This window comes from Pagrus pagrus (assembly GCF_965226575.1).
Source record: "Pagrus pagrus genome assembly, chromosome: 17".
NCBI classification, from domain to species: Eukaryota; Metazoa; Chordata; class Actinopteri; order Spariformes; family Sparidae; genus Pagrus; species Pagrus pagrus.
The window spans coordinates 27,955,907-27,977,557 of record NC_140201.1 but is presented as its reverse complement, the minus strand read 5'-3'; the positions used below and the strand labels follow the sequence as shown (position 1 = coordinate 27,977,557).

The following is a 21,651-nucleotide window of genomic DNA, read 5'->3' as shown; positions in this document are numbered from 1 at the left end:
GTCTAGTAATTGGAAGGTCACTGGTTTGAATCCCGGCTACCCTCAGCTACATGTCAAAGTGTCCTTGAGCAAGATACTGAACCCCACATTGCTCCTGATGAGCAGTTGGCACCTTGCATGGCAGCCTCCGCCATCAGTGTGTGAATGTGGCAAGTATTGTAAAGCACTTTGAGCTGTCAGACTGGAAAAGCGCTATAGAAATGCAAGACCATTTACCATTAACTAAAAAGAAAGACAACACCTGCTGACAAGCATTCACCTTTCAGATGCAGTCTCTTTGCTTTAATGTATACATTTTGACCATATCAATGGTCTCTTGTGGTTGTTCTACCCACTAGGAAGGGGCATGTGCATAATATATTAAGTTATATACAGTACTGTACAGATCCAGACTCAAGAGTCAGACTGCTAAAAAGCACCATTGGAAGTGAGGCACATCGGAGGTGGGGTCTTTTTAAGTGCAAGTGTTTCCTGTGGCAGATGCAATATCAACATCAGTTAGCTCATACCCATGTAGCATGGAAACCCTCCTGAAAACAAGTCTGAAAACACTGTAAACTGGGAATGACAAGAGCACAACAAACACAAAGACAGAACAAACATCTACTTTCAACATTTTTCCTAAATAACAATTTTATGGAGCTCCTTAAGTCCTTTTAGGTGATATGTTTCATCCTATGCAAACAAGACATGTGTTTCGTCTCTCCTTATTTCCTGTCTTTTCTTTAACTTAGCAGTGTCAGAACTTTTCCCCTGGAGGGTCAAAATTAAAACTGAACCATGGGCCAAGAGCAAGCACCTATTGTAATGCTATGATGCAAAATGGTACTAGGGTCTTAAGTTCCCTTATGTGACTGACTGACTTTCTGCGCCAAGTGTAACTCTACCTGCCATGTTCAGATTATGAAAAATATAGAATAATTCAGGATCCTATGTATTTTAAAAATCTATTTAACCTTAGAAAAAAAATATGATATGACTGGTTATTTTTTGTAGCAAATTTTTCCAGGTTTTTTCCTAGAAACATCTGGTGCGCCAAATCGAACCTTATGGACTGTACTGAATGTATGGATTGCAAAGAAAGCATCTATATATCTAGAAATACTTGAAATACTGATCAAAATCCATCATTCTTAATAGATCTTTTATATTTCTGCACTATGATTTTCATTAAAACATCTATAATATCACTACAAGGCAACCATATAGTGTTCAATCACTGAATTGTTACACTATAACTAACACATCGGGCTTGTACAATCATCCCATTATCATCACTAACATCATCACAAACTTTGTTTTAATCATTAATATATATATATAATGGTATGATTGAAGTCGTAGTATAATAATGAACAGTGATTTTACAGTATTTGGTTGTGTGATAGTGATATTAAAGGTAAAACAATTAATAGTGTAACAATAATAATAATAAATAAATAATCCAAATAATATTCCGGATCCCTTCAGAATAATGGATTCTATTACCAGTATTTAAAAGTATTTGTTTAGCTATTTTATGCCTTTATTTCCTCTGCCAAGGAGGTTATGTTGTCACCTGTGTCCGTTGATTAGTTGGTTTGTCTATTGTTGCACATCCAGATAGGGGGATGGATCCAGGAATTTTATCTCACTATATCTCACATCATTGTAAGAAAGGGCTTTTTTCCACATTTTCGTTCAGCGTATTTAGGTGTCTGACATCTGTGAGTGAGAACAATCTAATGCAGATCCAAATAAAAATCTGGATCTAGCGGTTTTAAAAATGTTTTATTTGATATTGGAATAGGCTTGATTGAATTAAAGGTGACTGTTGGGCCTTAGTGGGGGTATGCTCTCTACTGAGTGCCATTCCAGTTGTCTAAAGAGAAGACAGAAAATAAAAGGAAAGGTGAAAAAAAGGTCACTGATACAAGAAAATAGCTTGTGCGCACAAGATTAAAAAAATAGTAAAATGTGAGGTACTAAAACTGACATCAGCAGCATGTGGCAGCAGCAAGGACTGACTGGAAAAGAAAGAAGACACACAGAGTATCAGGTCCCAGGCCAGGCTACCATGGGAGGTTATGGTAAAACTCCCTGAACTGTGGCTCACATTAAATTCTGCTCAAACATTAACAAAATAATATAGGCTTTGCCTCAGGCTGCAACATCAAATAAATTAAAAAAATACATATTTTTATCCAAAAGCATATCCCACATGTAACCTTGGCTCTATAGCATTACTTCTCAAAAGCATTCAAAAAGGGTTTGTCCAGTTTCCTTTGATTGTCCAAACAAAAGCTGGATTTTGTCGTTCATGTCAAAGCGAAATAGAAAAATGGCTGACAATCTTATTTGTGACAATCCTTCTGACTGGAGCAACGTTCTGACAAACACAAACATGTTAGTGCAACTTCAGATGGGCCGTTCTATACCGACTCACCAAGGCCCTCCCAGTTCCCCTCATGGATTTTCTTGAAAAACTCCATTAGTTTCATAGGACCTTTTAAAATACTATTGCTGTACTCCAAACATAAACTTGAATGTTCAGGGCACATTTAAACCCAGTCCAGTGAAAAATAAGCAGTCTTGCAAGTCTTACAATACACATACAAAGAATCACAAAAATGATTAAATTTAGCTCAGAGGGCCAAACTTCAAAACATCATAACTAAAAAGTATTATGAGTACAACTATAGGACTTTGAAAGGTCCCATGAATGTAATAGATTTTTTCATGAAAATCAACATTGTAAAAACTTCCATGCGATGAATTGGGAAAAGCTCTGAATTCTGGGAGAGTTGGCATGAAATGACCCATACAAAAATAGAAAACCATAGCAGGGATTTTTAGTACATAATAAAAGATCTTGTAGCTTAATATTACCTAAAACGAGTTCAGCTTAGTATGGGAGGACATGTCAGCTCCCCTCGTTCTTCTCCCATACTGGATTATTCTGTCAGCTGCTCCTGTTAAAGTCAGTAGAGGTTGTTGTGCTTTCACTGCTGCCAGCACAGAACCCAGTCTGTGAGCTGTCATATTGTGAGCCATTGTCTGTGGGTGGGGCATTATTGCTGTGTGGCCCAGGGTAGTCTCCCATCACCTCAGTGTAAGAGGGTGGGGGTTCCTCTGTCCTGACATTACAGTGATTGGTTCCAGAGTTCCTGCTGGGGGCCTGCACACTCTTACTGTGTATATAAACGTCTATGAGGTCACCATCGCAGACGGTCCGATTCGGGGGAGCATGCACAGCAGCTCGGACAAGCTCCAACTGCTGCTCTGGGTGGCGGAGCTGTAAGCTGCAGTGACCTTTGTAGGGCAGCAGCTCCTCCCCGTCTGACAGGCAGATGATGGGGGGAAGGTCGATGATCTCCTGCCGCAGGTCGGGATAGGTGTGCTGGAGGCGACACAGTTGCTGCTGCTGTATGAATGGTGGCAGACTGCTGTTCAGATGGCCACACATGACCTGAGTACAGACAAACACATAGATCAAAGAAAGCCATTTAAATCACCAAACAAAGGTAATTAAGGTTGGTCACAATAAGTGCTTCTTTGTTCCTGAAACAACTTGGTCTACGAGGTGTAGAGTAACTTTCCAAGAACTAAGGAATCAAATGAAAGAAACTCATGAACTAAGAAGTAGAAGTCTCCTCTTCTTAAGAGTTCACATATATGTTGGATAGTATATGAAAAAAAATACATAAAAATAAATCATACATGTGATGAAACTCTTATGTTGTATGAGATGTATGAGTGTAAAAGCAAGGTGCTTAACATTTATTTGAGAGGATAAATGATGACATCCCCACAGTGCATTCCTCTCATGAGCCAGCAGAGAGAGCCTAACCTGCTTTACCCTGTGCAATAAACCACACTGTTTTCTTTGAGGAATGATGAAGCATTCAGTGCTGGTTTTAAACACCAGACTATCAACATCTGTCTAGCATTACCTGTACATTTAATCCAACACTCTTTTACTGAGCACATGAAATGTGACGTCATGCTCAACAGGCATTACTGACCTGACCATGTCTCTGCTGAGTCAGCACACTGTCTGACCACTCACTGCCATCCTGAGAGACAGACAGAGAGAGACAGAGAGAGACAGAGAGGATGGAGACTCATTACATAAAGTGTCTTTATTACACCACATATTGAGATGAATAGCCATTACTGATTAATCAAACAGGAAGTGATATACAACTAAACTCTGACTGGAGTCTGTACATTATCACAGGCTGTGATTTGTCTTTTTTGTCAATCTGATGAGGGCAGTGACTCCCAGAGGGCAGACACTTTAGAGTGACTGACCTAGCCACCAATATGGGAAAATAACATTTAAAGAGCATGTTCAGATATTGCTATAGGATTTATAGCAAAATAGTTCCAATCATTCAAATATGAAATAAACGTTTTGATACTAAATACTGAATTGAACTGTGAACATAGAGCATAAAAATCCAACCATCTATGGAGGTCATTTGGATTTTTGAGTTTGGTATCTATTTTCTTCGGATGAGCTGACCAAACTCCGAATAATACCAGCCCATCTCATTGTGGTGGTACTGTCACCTACCATTTGTGTGGCCTGGTCCCTCTGGGTGTGGCTGAGCCGACTGAGGAAGGCCAGGGCTGGCAGCCGATAGTGGTTGAGTAGGCAGATGATGACGACTATCATGAAGGTCATCACCAGCAGGATTATTACTATCTGAACAAACTCCAGTTCAGCTGCAGATACACAGAGATGGAGAGAGACACATGAAGGACATTAGAGGAAAGGTAGTTTTCACTTATTACTGAATAACCTCATCAACTGGCACAAGAGGTCAGAGCCGGCCCGAGGCATAAGCGAACTAAGCCGCTGCTTGGGGCCCCCCAATCGAGAAAAAAATTGTTTGGTTTTTTATTTAATATTTTTTACTTTTGGCCGTCCCTGTATGGCCCGCTTGAGGTAAATCGTAAATCAGAATATAAGTGAAAAAGTATTTACGCCATGCATGCAATACAGCTGTGTTGCTTTTATTTTGAAAATGGTGCTTTTGTTTTTTTATTTACGTGCGGATGCGCACGTACACACAAGCGTGGACAGCTATAGATGATGCTGATGCTAGCAACTAGCCCTCAAAGTGTCAGCTCACGCCAAAAAAAGAAAGATTGATACCGAATGTCATATTTTTAACAAGACTTGGACTGCTAAATATTTATTTACAGAAGTCAATGGTAAAGCCGTGTGCTTAGTTTGTGGTGCAGAGGTTGCGAAGAGTGGTCAAGGGAGTCAGATGCTTTGCTTTTTACCAAACTTCACACATCCAGAGATGCAGCTGTCAAGACAAGTAATGTCATATCCCACAGAATTGCTAGAAACAGTAAACCGATTATTAAGGAGTGTTTGTTGGACTCTGTAGCACTAATATGCCCGGAGAAAAAGGAGGCTTTTGAGAATGTGCCCCTCTCCTGACGCACTGTAACGAGGAGGATCGAGGACATTGCGGGAAACCTGGAGCTTCAGCTGCAAACAGCGCGGCCAACTTTGACTTTATTTCCTTGGCTTTGGATGAGCTGCGATGTACGTGACACAGCACAGCTATTCATCAGCTGGCAGCAATGCAGTCAATGAAAGGGAAAACAACTGGGAGTGATATATTCACAGAGGTAAATGCATGTTTGAACAAGTTGGGACTGAAATGGCTCAGTCTGGGCAAAGTGCTTAAAAGAGTATGGGAACTGAGAGAAGAGATTCAAGAGTTCTGTGTGAGCGAAGGGAATGACATCCCACAGCTCTCAGATTTTTAAAATGAGAGAAAATTAATATTGAGTAGAATTAAGTTCAAATTACAGCTCGGGTTTGTCATGTGGCCCCTTGGAAAAATGATTTGCCCACCCCTGCTCTAAGGTTAAAAGGTGATTGGTTTGGTGTAAATAACAACTATATTAATACAGGGGTCTACCAAGCCTAGGGGGCCAGAGGTCTAGAGGGGCCAGGAGCCCCAAAACATTTGTGGCATGTGAGCAAGGATGGATTACTGAATGAGCCTACTGGGCCCAAGAGGTCAAGGGGCCCTGAAGCCCATGTCGTTGCGTGAAGTCACTACCTCAATAAGTCAAAAAGCAAAAGGCTATGAAACTGAACTAATTTAGGTATTGCCCTTCTCCAGCTGGCCATCCCAAAAATGCACCAGAATACAGGAAATCACATCTACCAAATTCAGAATTTACTGGGAGAGGACCCCCAGACCCCCCTTCTCCCATTTGCACCCACTTTCGTACAAATTATGCATCTGTGCCCAGGAGGACAGTAGTTCATAATCCGTCACTGTATTAATACAATATATAATGTAAAATTATAGTGTGACATTTGTGTCAGTAATTGTCAAGCACAGGTGACTTTGCAGTGGTGGGAGGGGGGCCCCAAATCAAATTATGCTTAGGGCCCGCAAAAGGCTTGGGCCAGCTCTGCAAGAGGTAAACCTAACCTGACCTTCCTCCTATTATTTCCCCAAGACATTTAATCAGTTCATTCCATATTGTCCTGTGTTGCTTCCAGCCCAGGGACACTACAGGTGAAAACACCATTTTCTCATGCACTGGTCATCTTTGAGATTTTGGGCTATTTTGCTTCCATAACATAAGTTCCAGCTGAGACCGTGCATTGCTACCCAAATAACAAGCCGTGAGTAACAAAGGACATCAAAGATACAGGGACACCTAAAGGTGATGATCAGGGAGGGTAAAGAAAAATACAGGAGGAAGCTTAGCACTGGGCGATAAAACAATAACGATACATATCGCAAAATAACTTTTCCTCGATAGAAATATGAGACACGGTCGATACAATTTCGATAGAATTCATTTGTCCATGTTTTGACAGACATAAGAATAGCCAATCATAATTAAGTAGTGCCGCACCGAACCAATCATGCTGGAATAGAGCTGGAATAGTGAGTTAGCAGTGGGAGACCGTGAACGTAGATCATGAGCGAGAACTCAAGCGACCAGGTGACTGAAAATGACAACAGATCAAGGTTCAAATGCTGAAGACATAGTCGAAAGGATGGGCCCGAGAAGTTCGGTAGTGTGGAGGTACTTTGGATATTTAAAGTCGAAAAAGAAACAGAGTAGCGTGCACTGCAAATTGTGTCGAAAGCATGTTCCCACAAAGACAGGGAATACCACCAATCTTTTTTACCATCTGAAGCAGTGCCACCCACTAGAGCAGGGGTGGGGAGCCTCCGGGCCGTATACGGCCCGCGAGACTGTTTGGTCTGGCCCGGGAGGCAATCCATAAGTACACCCACAAACAATTAATTCAGTAAAAATTATTTCAAATGTGCAATTAAATGCCCCCGAGGCTGGTGTCTGTCTTTCCGGGCCATGAGCAAGGTCATTGAATGAGAAGCATGTGTCTGCAGACCCGGAGACCTGCACAGTCAGACCCCCGCATATGTGGACCCGCACATTCAGACCCCTTGGGTCTTTTGCTACAGCGCCACATGTCTTGTATGCTAATAGTTACAGATATATGGAAAATATGGATGGCAGCAGAAACGTGAGTATCGAACGTGAATCACATTGTTCGTTTAATGTCATTAAAGTTTTTGTCGAAAATGTATCTGACAGTGTAATAAAAGTTTGACTATACTATGTTTACAATTACTATGATAGTCTTATACGCACGTCAAATACAGTAATATAATATAAAATTTAGGCTAAGCAAGCTTAGCTTTTTTTTTGGAAGCTCGCTTGGCCGGCACATTTTTAGTTAGTGTGTGTGTGTGTGTGTGTGTGTGTGCGCAGACTGCAGCGCTTAAATTAAACAGAAATGAAATTATATATGTGTGTGGGCCAACATTTCCACAAAAGCATGACATTTTATATTTTATGAACAGGAGACACTGTGACATTAAACTAAATTAAAAGTGTTCCAAGCTTCACAAACAATTACATCTTGGCGTTTTGTTTGGATTTTGCCCTGTCAAAAAACCACAGTGCGGGTCAAGGCTGTGCAGTTGCAATTTTACAATCAACCACTAGGTGGCACTGTCGAAAAACCATAAGGGGTCTGAACGTGCGAGTCCACAAGTGCGGGGGTCTGACTGTGCAGGTCTCCGGGTCTGCAGCCACATACTATTGCATTGAACACAACATCAGCGTAACTGTCATCGCGTCGTGTCCTCAGTGATTGACAGGTGACAACAACGTGAGGAGACGGAACATGGCTAGTAAAAAAAGAGAAGTTGATGCGGAGTGTCACTCTTTCCAGGACAAATGGACTTGAATTCTTCTTTGTGGAAGTAAGAGGCAAGCCCGTGTGCCTGGTGTGTGGGGACGCGCTGGCCGTAATGAAAAAGGCAAACTTTGAGCGTCATTACAGCGCGAAACATGCTAAACTGGATGACCTGAAAGGACAAGAGCGGTGGATAAAGTTGTCGCTCTCCGACGGAGTTTGAGCGGCCAGCAAGCAGCTTGATCCGAACCGCGAGCGGACCAGGACAACGTAACACAGGCTAGCTTCGTGGTCAGTAGCTAATTTAGTAATAGCCTTATATGAGACAACTCAGATCTGTCATTTTCGAGTGATTTAAAGTTGATATATGAGATTTTAGGTTGCCGATTTTTTTTTTAATTTCACATCAGAACGCTCTGAAATGATTTGAGGTACATTATAAGGTTGTCTACTATCAATCTGAGGTGAAGTTGTTCAATGGAAACGGAGTTTTCTTTCAATAGCATACTGAATTCAGGGGGAATATAAGTCAGACCTGTCATTTTCGAGTGATTTAAAGCTGATATATGACATTTTAGAGGGCTGAATTTTTTTTATTTCATGATTTGAGGTACATTATAAAGTTATCTACTGCTTAAACTACTAAACATCAGTGAATATAAAACCAACAGGAACAGATTATTAAAAAAAATAATTGGATTAAAACAATAAGATGGATCAAATTGGCTAAAACATTAATTAATGGTCATGATATTTATGTTATTGCAAATAAGTTAAAAAGGCCATAAAAATATGTTGTGAGCTGCTTACCTTAAAAAAAAAAAATTATGGCCCCTGAGGGATTGTATGAAAATTTAAATGGCCCTCGATAGGAAAAAGGTTCCCCACCCCTGCACTAGAGCATGCACAATCCCAGACCGAAGCAAGAGCTAATGCCCCCCTGAAAACAACCTGGGGAAAGCCTGAGAAGCAACAGCAGCAGACCATGGAGTCCGCTCTCTCCAGCGACATGCCTTATGACAAAAAACCGAAGAGACAGCGACATCACAAATGCAATAGCCTACTGTATTGCAAAAGACATGCTACCAGTAAGCACGGTCGAAAATGAGGGATTCAAGCGGTTGATTAAAGTAATCAACCCTCGTTACCAACTTCCTGGGCGTAAACACTTCTCTCAGACAGCACTTCCAAAGCTTTATACATAGTGCAGAGAGACGGTTGAGAAGGAGCTGCAAAGTGTGTCATACTTCGCTACCACATCGGACATGTGGTCAAGTAAGTAAGTAAATAAGCTGATCACATTTGAGTCAATATGTCTATTTTGTTTATGTTGTCTTTGAAAGCTGCATGAATTTGCACCGAGGATTTAAACAATTGTTTTGGTGTTTTTTTGTCTTTTTATGTTCCATTTTATTTTTTATTCTTTTTTATTTAAAACTGAATCTATACAAAGGAGAGATTTTGAGAATGTATTTTATATTATAATACCTAGTTTATTTATTTGGAGTTGGCCAACAAATTTAATGGTCTGTTTTGTTTGTGTTCCCTTTTAAAACTTCAAAGCTTTTGCCTTTGTGTTTAGTTTAAAATATATGTACCTGTTTATACAATTGTTTCAGATAAATAAATGTTCTTCAGTACATCTGTCATGTTCAACTTCTGACAGGAAATAAAAAATAAATCAAAAATAACCTTCTGATGTCTTCACAACTCACTTATGAGTAACGGAACATTTAAGCTTGACAAAAATAGTAATTTGATTTATATCGTGATATATATCGATATCGACTGATATGAAAAAAATTATCGTAATGGGTTTTTTTCCCATATCGCCCAGCCCTAAGGAAGCTGGAGTGGAAACTTGAGCAGAACAACACGAGAGAGGTCTGGAGAGGTATGAGGACCATCACTGGATTCAGGTCAGCTGGCAATACAGGAGTTGAAGGCAGCGTGGACCGGGCCAGCAAACTCAATTTGTTTTTTAACATTTTTCATACTGAGGCCCCCGCACCCCTCGCTAACACTACCATCAATCCTAATGCTGTCTGCCAACTACCACCTTCTCCACCCCCTCCTCCTCCTTACAGCCTTTCATCCTCCTGTGATATCCCTCCCCACTCCTCCTCCCCTGGTCTCCAAACTCATTACATACTACAACCAATTGACTCTACACCTCCCCCTCCCGTACCTGTCACCTCTACAGTGAGCATCACAGCTGACCACGTTAGGAGACAGCTGGTGAGACTCCACTCGGGCAAGGCTGTGGGTCCTGATGGTGTCAGCCCCAAGGTGCTCAAAGCTTGTGCCCCCCAGCTATGTGGAGTACTTCAACATGTCTTCAGCATGAGCCTGAGTCTACAGAGGGTCCCTGTGATATGTAAGACGTCCTGCCTTGTCCCTGTGCCAAAGACGACACGTCCCAGTGGCTTCAAGGACTGCAGACCTGTGGCAGTGACCTCCCACATCATGAAGACCCTGGAGAGACTCGTCTTGGAGCAGCTCCGGCCCTTGGTCAAACCACTCTTGGACCCCCTACAGTTCGCCTATCAGCCCAAACTTGGAGTTGAGGATGCCATCATATGTGCTTAACCGTGTCTACGCCCTCCTGGATAAACCAGCGAGCACTGTGAGAGTCATGTTTTTTGACTTCTCCAGTGCATTCAACACCATCCGTCCGGCTCTACTGGGTGAGAAGCTGAAAGCAATGCAGGTGGATTCCCCCCTTGTGACCTGGATTATTGACTATCTGACTGGCAGACCACAGTATGTGGGCTTACAACACTGTGTATCAGACAGAGTGGTCAGCAACACCGGGGAGCACAAATGCCCTCTACAGGAAGGGACAGAGTCGTCTCTATTTTCTGGGACGATTGAGGTCATTCAACATCTGCCGGACTATGCTCAGGATGTTTTATGAGTCTGTGGTGGCCAGTGCTATCCTCTATGCTGTTGTGTGCTGGGACAGCAGGCTGAGGGTAGCGGCCGGCAAAAGACTGAACAGACTGACCCGCAAGGCCAGTGACGTTGTGGGAGTGGAGCTGGACTCTCTGACGGTAGTGTCAGAGAGGAGTATGCTGTCCAAGTTACATGTCATCTTGGACAATGGCTCCCATACACTCCATGACGTGATGTTCAGCCACAGGAGTACATTCAGCACTAGACTATCCCACCAAGATGCACCACAGAGCGCCACAGGAAATCATTCCTGCCCGTGGCTATCAAACTGTTTAATTCCTCACTCGTGTGGCATTATTGCTCTGTATATATGTACATTTATTGTATTTTTGTTTTCTTTTTGTTGATATTGATGTTATTATTAGGGCCCGAGCAGGGAACCTGCAAGGACCCTATTGTAATTGTAATGATTATTATTATTAGGGCCCGAGCAGGGAACCTGCGAGGACCCTATTGTAATTGTAGTGTTTATTATTAGGGCCCGAGCACGAATCTCGTGCGAGGACCTATTGGATTCGCTCGAATTATTATTATTATTATTATTATTATTGTTCCATCCCCAAAATCGCATTTTTCACTGCCTGAACATACCCCAAAACTCGCCAAACTTGGAATATAGATCAGACCTAGCGAAAAATTTTATAATCTATTGTTGTTGTGAATTTTCACCACTAGGTGGCGCTATACTCAAGGAAAGTGCGTTTTGGCTAATAACTCCCGCATAATTTATCACACATTCAAAAACCTTATATCCCCGCCTTCAGTGAATTGTGCTGAATCTCCTGATATAGGCCACGCCCACTTCCGCCTAACGTTTTTTTTCGCTAGCTCGCCAAATGTCGCAAACCTACTTTTTCGAACTCCTCCCAGGCATTTTCACCGATGTGCACCAAATTTTGCACGCAGCATCTGTGGACCCTCCTGACAAAAAGTTATTAAAAGAATTTTGATATACCAAAGAATACTCGAGTTATTAAATTATAACTTCCTGCAGATTTCGCTCCAGACAGGAAGTGTTGCATATCTCCACGTCGGTGTGTCCGAATGACTTCAAACTCAGGATCCTACTTCCACATGAGGCCCTAAGGCTCTGGTCAAAATTTGGGATGATGACCACCAGGTGGCGCTGTTTAAATTCAACTATTTTATATCTCAACATCGGTTGGTCGGATTAACACAAAACTTGGTACACTCGTTCCCAATGCCCTCGTGAGGATAGCTGACGAATGTGTTACCGATCCAACACTAGGTGGCGCTCTGGTGGCAGTTTCATCTTAGATTTGGCACTGTGCCAACACCATAACACTTATGGATATGAAACTCATTGGGGTGGTATAGACTGGCCCCTGTAACTCACACACCAAAAATGACCAGCAGGTGGCGCTGTTATCAAGACAAAACCGTTTTTGGCTAATAACGCCCACATAATATGTCGCACAGTTTAAAACCCTATGTCTACATGTTCCCTGAATCCAGATGAATTGATTGATGTAGGCCACGCCCACTTTCGCGACAGAATTCCATTCGCAAATTCGCTAAATACCGCTAACCCATTTTTTCGAACTCCTCCTAGGCAATTTATCCCATTTCCACAAAACTTTGCACACAGCATCTATGGACCCTCCTGACAAAAAGTTATTAAAAGAATTGTGATAGTCCAAAGAACGCCCAAAATATAAAACAACAATTTCCTGCACATTGTGGCCAAACACACAGTCTTGCCTATCTTGATGAAATACAGTCCAATTAACACTAAACTTTTTGTAATTGTGTTGGATGGCCTGATGAGAGTTTGTACAAAATTTGGTGCAAATCAACCAATAGGTGGCGCTTTTATTGCTAAATGATGAAAGAACAGCTAGTTTGAAGGAGTTTTAGCTCCTCTTCTGGGTTTATAATGGGTGTGTATTGCGTGAGCTAGAGTGGGTGACATCATCGCTAGAGTGCAGAGGAGCTGCAAAAACTTTAGAAAAAACTCTCTTCCGCTTGATTTGGGTCCCACAGCTTTTACTTCACATAGACAATATATACATAGAAATGTAGGAAATCTTGTTGGCTTTCATATGATCGTCTTATTTCAGATGTGCGACTTAAACTTTTGGCTGTGGAAGCCCTAGAGTGACGAGAACTCCAGCAACTCCGCCATAAGCCGCAGTGTTAACTTTGAGCCTAAATCTCCGGAGTGGAGCAGACGGTACCGGTTTTGTCTCTCGCTCTTGTGCCCTCATTTTTCACTCTACAGAAATTAAAAACACATCACATGGTTCAGCAATGTCTCCTGTTACTCACTGTATACATATTTTGGCCATAACCATTACACTTTTTTCTAAACCTGCAGGTGTTTGGGAGGTGTTTTCCCATTCATTCTTATGGGGACATTTTCACCTTTGGTTCTGCTACTGCTCCAGCATATGTGCAGCTACAGAAACTGTTTGGCTGTCAAACTGTTCAGCTTTTTAAGCTCTTTCAGCCTATTACTTTCAGCTTTTCAACCTTTTCAGCTTTTTCAAAAATTCTGCTTTATGTTCAGCTATAGAAACCATTCAACTATCAAAACATTCAGCTTCATGTTCAGCTAGAGAAACCGTTCAACTATCAAAATGTTCAGCTTTTTAAGCTCTTTCAACCTATTACTTTTCAGCCTTTCTTCCTTTTCAGCTTTTGAAAAAATCTGCTTTTTCTGCAAATTCTTCACCCAAAATACGTCTCTGCATCAATACTACGTCGTATCTATAGTGCCACCCACTGGACTCAGGAAGTCACTGAAGGTGTCACTGTTGTGTTTTGTGTGACACGAATCCCATTTAGGTAGGACATTTCCACAGGCAAGGGGCAAGCACACATCTGGGCGTGCGGCTTCTGACGGCGCCACAGCCCAACGTACGTGGGGGGGCGAGGGCCCGTTCATCACTGCTTGCAGTTTTAATTATTATTATTATTATTTTTATTTATCCCAAATGATCGCATTTTTCACTGCCTGAACATACCCCAAAACTCGCCAAACTTGGAATATACGTCACACCTGGGGAAAAATTTTATAATCTGTCGTCGTTGTGAATTTTCGCCACTAGGTGGCGCTGTTATCAAGGAAAGTGCGTTTTGCCTTATAACTCCCACATACTTTGTCGCACATTCAAAAACCTTATATCCACGCGTTCAGTGAATCCTCCTGAATCTCTGGGTATAGGCCACGCCCATATCCGCCTACCGTTTTTTTTCGCTAGCTCGCAAAATGTCGCAAACCTACTTTTTCGAACTCCTCCCAGGTAATTTCACCGATTTGCACCAAACTTTGCACACAGCATCTGTGGACCCTCCTGACAAAAAGTTATTAAAAGAATTTTGATATACCAAAAAATACTCAAGTTATTAAATTACAAATTCCTGCAGATTTCGCTCAACACAGGAAGTTTTGCATATCTCCACATTGGTGTGTCCGAATGACATGAAGCTCAGGATAATACTTCCCCATGAGCCCCTAAGGCTCTGTGCCAAATTTTGGCCGACCACCACTAGGTGGCGCTCTTTAAATTGAAGTAATTTATATCTCCACATCCGTTTGTCTGATTGACATGAAACTTGGTACACTTATTGCAAATGCCCTCCTGAGGATGGCTGACGAAGGTCTTACCGCTCCGACACTAGGTGGCGCTCTGGCGGCAGTTTCATTTTGTTTTTGGCACTGTGCCCACACCATAATACTTATGGATATGAAATTCATTGGGGTGGTACACACTGGCCCCTGTAACTCACACACCAAAAATTACCACTAGGTGGCGCTGTTATCAAGACAAAACCGTTTTTCCCTTGACTGCCTTCACTTTTCATTACTCAACGGAAGTTGTTGCATGAACAAGCCCCGACGGCAGCATGCCCCGACACGCGTGGACTGCGAGGGCCCGTACATCACTGCTCGCAGTTTTAATTAGGGCCCGAGCAGGGAACCTGCAAGGACCCTATTGTAATTGTAATGATTATTATTATTATTATTATTTTCCTTTGTCCCAAATGATCGCATTTTTCACTGCCTGAACATGGATGAAAACGCGATTTTATTTGGTAAATAGATCAGGCCTCGCGAAAAATTTTATAATCTGTTGTCATTGTGAATTTTCGCCACTAGGTGGCGCTATTATCAAGGAAAGTGCGTTTTGGCTAATAACTCCCACATACTTTGTCGCACATTCAAAAACCTCATATCCACGCGTTCAGTGAATTCTGCTGAATCTCCTGATATAGGCCACGCCCATATCCGCCTACCGTTTTTTTTCGCTAGCTCGCAAAATGTCGTAAACCTACTTTTTCAAACTCCTCCCAGGCAGTTTCACCGATTTGCACCAAACTTTGCACACAGCATCTGTGGACCCTCCTGACTCAAACTTATTAAAAGAATTTTGATATTCCAAAGGATACTCAAGTGATTAAATAACAACTTCCTGCAGATTTCGGCCAAAACAGGAAGTGTTGCATATCTCCACATTGGTGTGTCCGAATGACTTCAAACTCAGGATCCTACTTCCCTATGAGGCCCTAAGGCTCTGTTCAAAATTTTGCCCGATGACCACTAGGTGGCGCTCTTTAAATTGGAGTAATTTATATCTCCACATTGGTTTGTCGGATTAACATGAAACTTGGTACACTCATTGCCAATGCCCTCGTGAGGATAGCTGAAAAAGGGGTTACCGATCTGCCACTAGGTGGCGCTCTGGTGGCAGTTTCATTTTTTATTTGCCACTGTGCCCACACCATAACACTTATGGATATGAAACTCATAGGGGTGTTAGAGACTGGCCCCTGCAACTCACACACCAAAAATGACGAGCAGGTGGCGCTAAATGGCTCCATAGCGCCCCCTGGAATATTTCAAAATTTAAGCCCTGCCCCCTACATGCACGTACATGAACAAAATTCGGTAGGCTTGTCTATCATCACCAGCCGCACAAAAAACCCTCTAGGAGACATACCCTCAGTCCAGCAGGAAGTCCGCCATTTTCCTTCAAATTCAATCCTTCGCCATCAAGCAGGAAGTCCTGATAACTTCAACATACAATTTCCCATCGCCATCAAATTGCTCACACATGTAGAGGGGCTCGCCCTCAACACGTCTCTGCATCAATACTGTGTCATATCTATAGCGCCACCCACTGGACACAGGAAGTCACTGAAGATGTCACTGTTGTGTTTTGTGTGACACGGATCCCATTTACATTAGGTACCACATTTCCACAGCCAACGGGCAAGCACACAACTGGGCGCACAGGCCTCCGACGGCGCCACAGCCCAACGTACGTGGACTGCGAGGGCCCGTTCATCACTGCTTGCAGTTTTAATTATTATTATTTTTATTTTTATTTTTCCCAAATGATCGCATTTTTCACTGCCTGAACATACCCCAAAACTCGCCAAACTTGGAATATATGTCACACCTGGCGAAAAATTTTATAATCTGTTGTCAGTGTTCATTTTCGCCACTAGTTGGCGCTCTTATCAAGGAAAGTGCGTTTTGCCTAATAACTCCCACATACTTTGTCGCACATTCAAAAACCTTATATCCACGCGTTCAGTGAATCCTCCTGAATCTCTGGGTATAGGCCACGCCCATATCCGCCTACCGTTTTTTTTCGCTAGCTCGCAAAATGTCGCAAACCTACTTTTTCGAACTCCTCCCAGGCAATTTCACCAATTTGCACAAAACTTTGCACACAGCATCTGTGGACCCTCCTGACAAAAAGTTATTAAAAGAATTTTGATATACCAAAAAATACTCAAGTTATTAAATTACAAATTCCTGCAGATTTCGCTCAAAAGAGGAAGTTTTGCATATCTCCACATTGGTGTGTCCGAATGACTTCAAACTCAGGATCCTACTTCCCTATGAGGCCCTAAGGCTCTCTTCAAATTTTGGGATGATGACCACCAGGTGGCGCTGTTTAAATTGAACTATTTTATATCTCAACATCGGTTGGTCAGATTATCACAAAACTTGGTACACTTATTCCCAATGCCCTCCTGAGGATAGCTGACAAATGTGTTCCAGATCCGACACTAGGTGGTGCTCTGGTGGCCGTCTAATTTTATATTTGGCACTGTGCCCACACCATAACACTTATGGATATGAAATTGATAGGGGTGGTATAGACTGGCCCCTGTAACTCACACACCAAATTTGACCAGCAGGTGGCGCTATTATCAACATAAAAGCATTTTTGCCTAATAACTCCCACATAATATGGCGCACATTGTTAAACCTTATATCTACGTGTTCCCTGCATTCATCTGAATTGTGTGATGTAGGCCAACCCCACTTTTGCGACAGAATTCCATTTGCAGATTCCGGAATGTCTCAAACCTACTTTTTCGAACTCCTCCCAGGCAATTTCTCCAATTTGCACAAAACTTTGCACACAGCATCTGTGGACCCTCCTGACAAAAAGTTATTAAAACATTTATGATAGTCCAAAGAACGGCCAAAATATGAAACAACAACTTCCTGCACATTGTGGTAACACAGACAATCTTCCATATCTTGATGAAATACACTCCCATTAACACTAAAGTTTTTTTAATTGTGTTCCATGGCCCGATGACCATTTGTCAAAAATTTGGTGCAAAGCGGCCAATAGGGGGCGCTTTTATTGCTAAATTACCAAACAACAGCTTGACTGCCTCCACTTTTGACTCCTCAACGGAAGTTGTTGCATGAGCAAGCCCCGACAGCAGCATGCCCCGACAGCAGCATGTAGCGACAGCAGCATGCCGCGACGGCAGCATGCCCCGACACGCGTGGACTGCGAGGGCCCGTTCATCGCTGCTTGCAGCTTTAATTATTATTATTATTTTCCTTTGTCCCAAATGATCGCATTTTTCACTGCCTGAACATGGATGAAATCGCGATTTTATTTGGTAAATACATCAGGCCTCGCGAAAAATTTTATAATCTGTTGTCATTGTGAATTTTCACCACTAGGTGGCGCTATTATCAAGGAAAGTGCGTTTTGCCTAATAACTCCCACATACTTTGTCGCACATTCAAAAACCTTACATCCACGCGTTCAGTGAATTCTGCTGAATCTGCTGATATAGGCCACGCCCATATCCGCCTACCGTTTTTTTTCGCTAGCTCGCAAAATGTCGCAAACCTACTTTTTCGAACTCCTCCCAGTCAGTTCGACCGATTTGCACGAAACTTTGCACACAGCATCTGTGGACCCTCCTGACAAAAAGTTATTAAAAGAATTTTGATATTCCAAAGAATACTCAAGTTATTAAATAACAACTTCCTGCAGATTTCGGTCAAAACAGGAAGTTTTGCATATCTCCACATTGGTGTGTCCGAATGACTTCAAACTCAGGATCCTACTTCCCTATGAGGCCCTAAGGCTCTGTTCAAAATTTGAGTTGATGACCACCAGGTGGCGCTCTTTAAATTAAAGTAATTTATATCTCAACATCAGTTGGTCGGATTAACACAAAATCTGGTACATTCATTGCCACTGCCCTCCTGAGGATAGCTGACGAAGGTCATACCGATCTGCCACTAGGTGGCGCTCTGGTGGCAGTTTAATTAGTTCTTTGGCACTGTGCCCACACCATAACACTTATGGATATGAAATTCATAGGGGTGCTATAGACTGGCCCCTGTAACTCACACACCAAAAATGACCAGCAGGTGGCGCTATTTTCAACACAAAAGCGTTTTTGCCTAATAACTCCCACATAATATGGAGCACATTGTTCAACCTTATATCTATGTGTTCCCTGCATTCAGCTGAATTGTGTGATGTAGGCCACGCCCACTTTCGACGTACATTTCCATTCGCAAAATCGCGAAAACTGATAAACGTACTTTTTCGAACTCCTCCCACGCAATTTCACCAATTTGCACCAAACTTTGCACACAGCATCTGTGGATGCTCACGACAAAAAGTTATTAAAACAATTGTGATAGTCCAAACAATGGCCAAAATATGAAACAACAATTTCCTGCATATCGTGGTCAGGCAGACAATCTTCCATATCTTCATGAAATACAGTCCCATTAACACTAAAGTTTTTTTAATTGTGTTCCATGGCACGATGACGGTTTGTGAAAAACTTGGTGCAAATCGCCCAATGGGAGCGCTTTTATTGCTAAATGACCAAAGAACAGCTTGCCTGCCTTCACTTTTGATTCCTCAGCGGAAGTTCTTGCATGAACAAGCCGCGACAGCAGCATGCCCCGACAGCAGCATGTACCGACAGCAGCACGCTGCGACATCAGCATGCCCCGACACGCGTGGACTGCGAGGGCCCGTTCATCGCTGCTTGCAGCTTTAATTAGGGCCCGAGCAGGGAACCTGCAAGGACCCTATTGTAATTGTAATGATTATTATTTATTTTTTTTATTTTTCTTCTGACAAAATGATCGCATTTTTCACTGCCTGAACATACCCCAAAACTCGCCAAACTTGGAATATACGTCACACCTGGCGAAAAATTTTATAATCTGTCGTCGTTGTGAATTTTCACCACTAGGTGGCGCTGTTATCAAGGAAAGTGCGTTTTGGCTAATAACTCCCACATACTTTGTCGCACATTCTAAATCCTTATATCCACGCGTTCAGTGAATCCTCCTGAATCTCTGGGTATAGGCCACGCCCATATCCGCCTACCGTTTTTTTTCGCTAGCTCGCAAAATGTCGCAAACCTACTTTTTCGAACTCCTCCCAGGCAGTTCGACCGATTTGCACGAAACTTTGCACACAGCATCTGTGGACCCTCCTGACAAAAAGTTATTAAAAGAATTTTGATATTCCAAAGAATACTCAAGTTATTAAATAACAATTTCCTGCAGATTTCGGTCAAAACAGGAAGTGTTGCATATCTCCACATTGGTGTGTCCGAATGACATGAAACTCAGGATAATACTTCCCCATGAGCCCCTAAGGCTCTGTGCCAAATTTTGGACGACCACCACTAGGTGGCGCTCTTTAAATTGAAGTAATTTATATCTCCACATCCGTTTGTCTGATTGACATGAAACTTGGTAAACTTATTGCAAATGCCCTCCTGAGGATGGCTGACGAAGGTCTTACCGCTCCGACACTAGGTGGCGCTCTGGCGGCAGTTTCATTTTGTTTTTGGCACTGTGCCCACACCATAAAACTTATGGATATGAAATTCATTGGGGTGGTACACACTGGCCCCTGTAACTCACACACCAAAAATTACCACTAGGTGGCGCTGTTATCAAGACAAAACCGTTTTTCCCTTGACTGCCTTCACTTTTCATTACTCAACGGAAGTTGTTGCATGAACAAACCCCGACGGCAGCATGCCCCGACACGCGTGGACTGCGAGGGCCCGTACATCACTGCTCGCAGTTTTAATTATTAGGGCCCGAGCAGGGAACCTGCAAGGACCCTATTGTAATTGTAATGATTATTATTATTATTTTATTTTTTCTTCTGCCAAAATGATCGCATTTTTCACTGCCTGAACATACCCCAAAACTCACCAAACTTGGAATATATGTCACACCTGGCGAAAAATTTTATAATCTGTTGTCGTTGTGAATTTTCGCCACTAGGTGGCGCTATTATCAAGGAAAGTGCGTTTTGCCTAATAACTCCCACATACTTTGTCGCACATTCAAAAACCTCATATCCACGCGTTCAGTGAATCCTCCTGAATCTCTGGGTATAGGCCACGCCCATATCCGCCTACCGTTTTTTTTCGCTAGCTCGCAAAATGTCGCAAACCTACTTTTTCGAACTCCTCCCAGGCAATTTCACCAATTTGCACAAAACTTTGCACACAGCATCTGTGGACCCTCCTGACAAAAAGTTATTAAAAGAATTTTGATATACCAAAAAATACTCAAGTTATTAAATTACAAATTTCTGCAGATTTCGCTCAAAACAGGAAGTTTTGCATATCTCCACATTGGTGTGTCCGAATGACTTCAAACTCAGGATCCTACTTCCCCATGAGCCCCTAAGGCTCTGTGCCAAATTTTGGCCGACCACCACTAGGTGGCGCTCTTTAAATTAAACTATTTTATATCTCCACTTCGGTTGGTCCGATTAATGCCAAACTTGGTACACTCATTGCCAGTGCCCTCCTGAGGATAGCTGATGAAGGTCTTACCGATCCGACACTAGGTGGCGCTCTGGTGGCAGTTTCATTTTACATTTGGCACTGTGCCCACACCATAACACTTATGGATATGAAACTCATTGGGGTGTTAGAGACTGGCCCCTGTAACTCACACACCAAAAATGACCAGCAGGTGGCGCTGTTATCAAGAGAAAAGCGTTTTCGGTGAATAACTCCCACATAATATGTCGCACAGTTCAAAGCCTTATATCTACGTGTTCCCTGAATCCAGATGAAGTGATTGATGTAGGCCACGCCCACGTTCACCCCAAATTTCCATTCGCAAAATCGCGCAAACTGAAAAACCTACTTTTTCGAACTCCTCCCAGGCAATTTCACCGATTTGCACCAAA

At 42.5% G+C, this 21,651-nt stretch overlaps 1 protein-coding gene across 5 annotated transcripts in view; it reads right to left on the bottom strand.

Annotated features, from left to right (window-relative positions):
- Nucleotides 1-254: 254 nt before the first annotated feature.
- LOC311272565 (low-density lipoprotein receptor class A domain-containing protein 4-like) overlaps nucleotides 255-21,651 on the bottom strand; it is a 37,549-nt gene continuing 16,152 nt past the window's right edge. Inside the window, exons 2-6 of one of the 5 annotated variants that reach the window (XR_014624577.1) lie at nucleotides 4,559-4,710; nucleotides 4,005-4,055; nucleotides 2,869-3,448; nucleotides 1,976-2,006; nucleotides 255-1,861 (exon numbers count right to left, since the gene is read on the bottom strand). Coding sequence is in view for 1 of the 5 variants with exons in the window: in XM_084379080.1 (XP_084235206.1) it covers nucleotides 2,942-3,448; nucleotides 4,005-4,055; nucleotides 4,559-4,710 (710 nt within the window). In the remaining 4 variants the exon portion in view is untranslated. Of the gene's footprint in view, nucleotides 3,449-4,004; nucleotides 4,056-4,558; nucleotides 4,711-21,651 lie in introns of all 5 variants that reach the window. The other 4 variants (XR_014624575.1, XR_014624576.1, XR_014624578.1 and 1 more) reach the window with 4 other exon arrangements.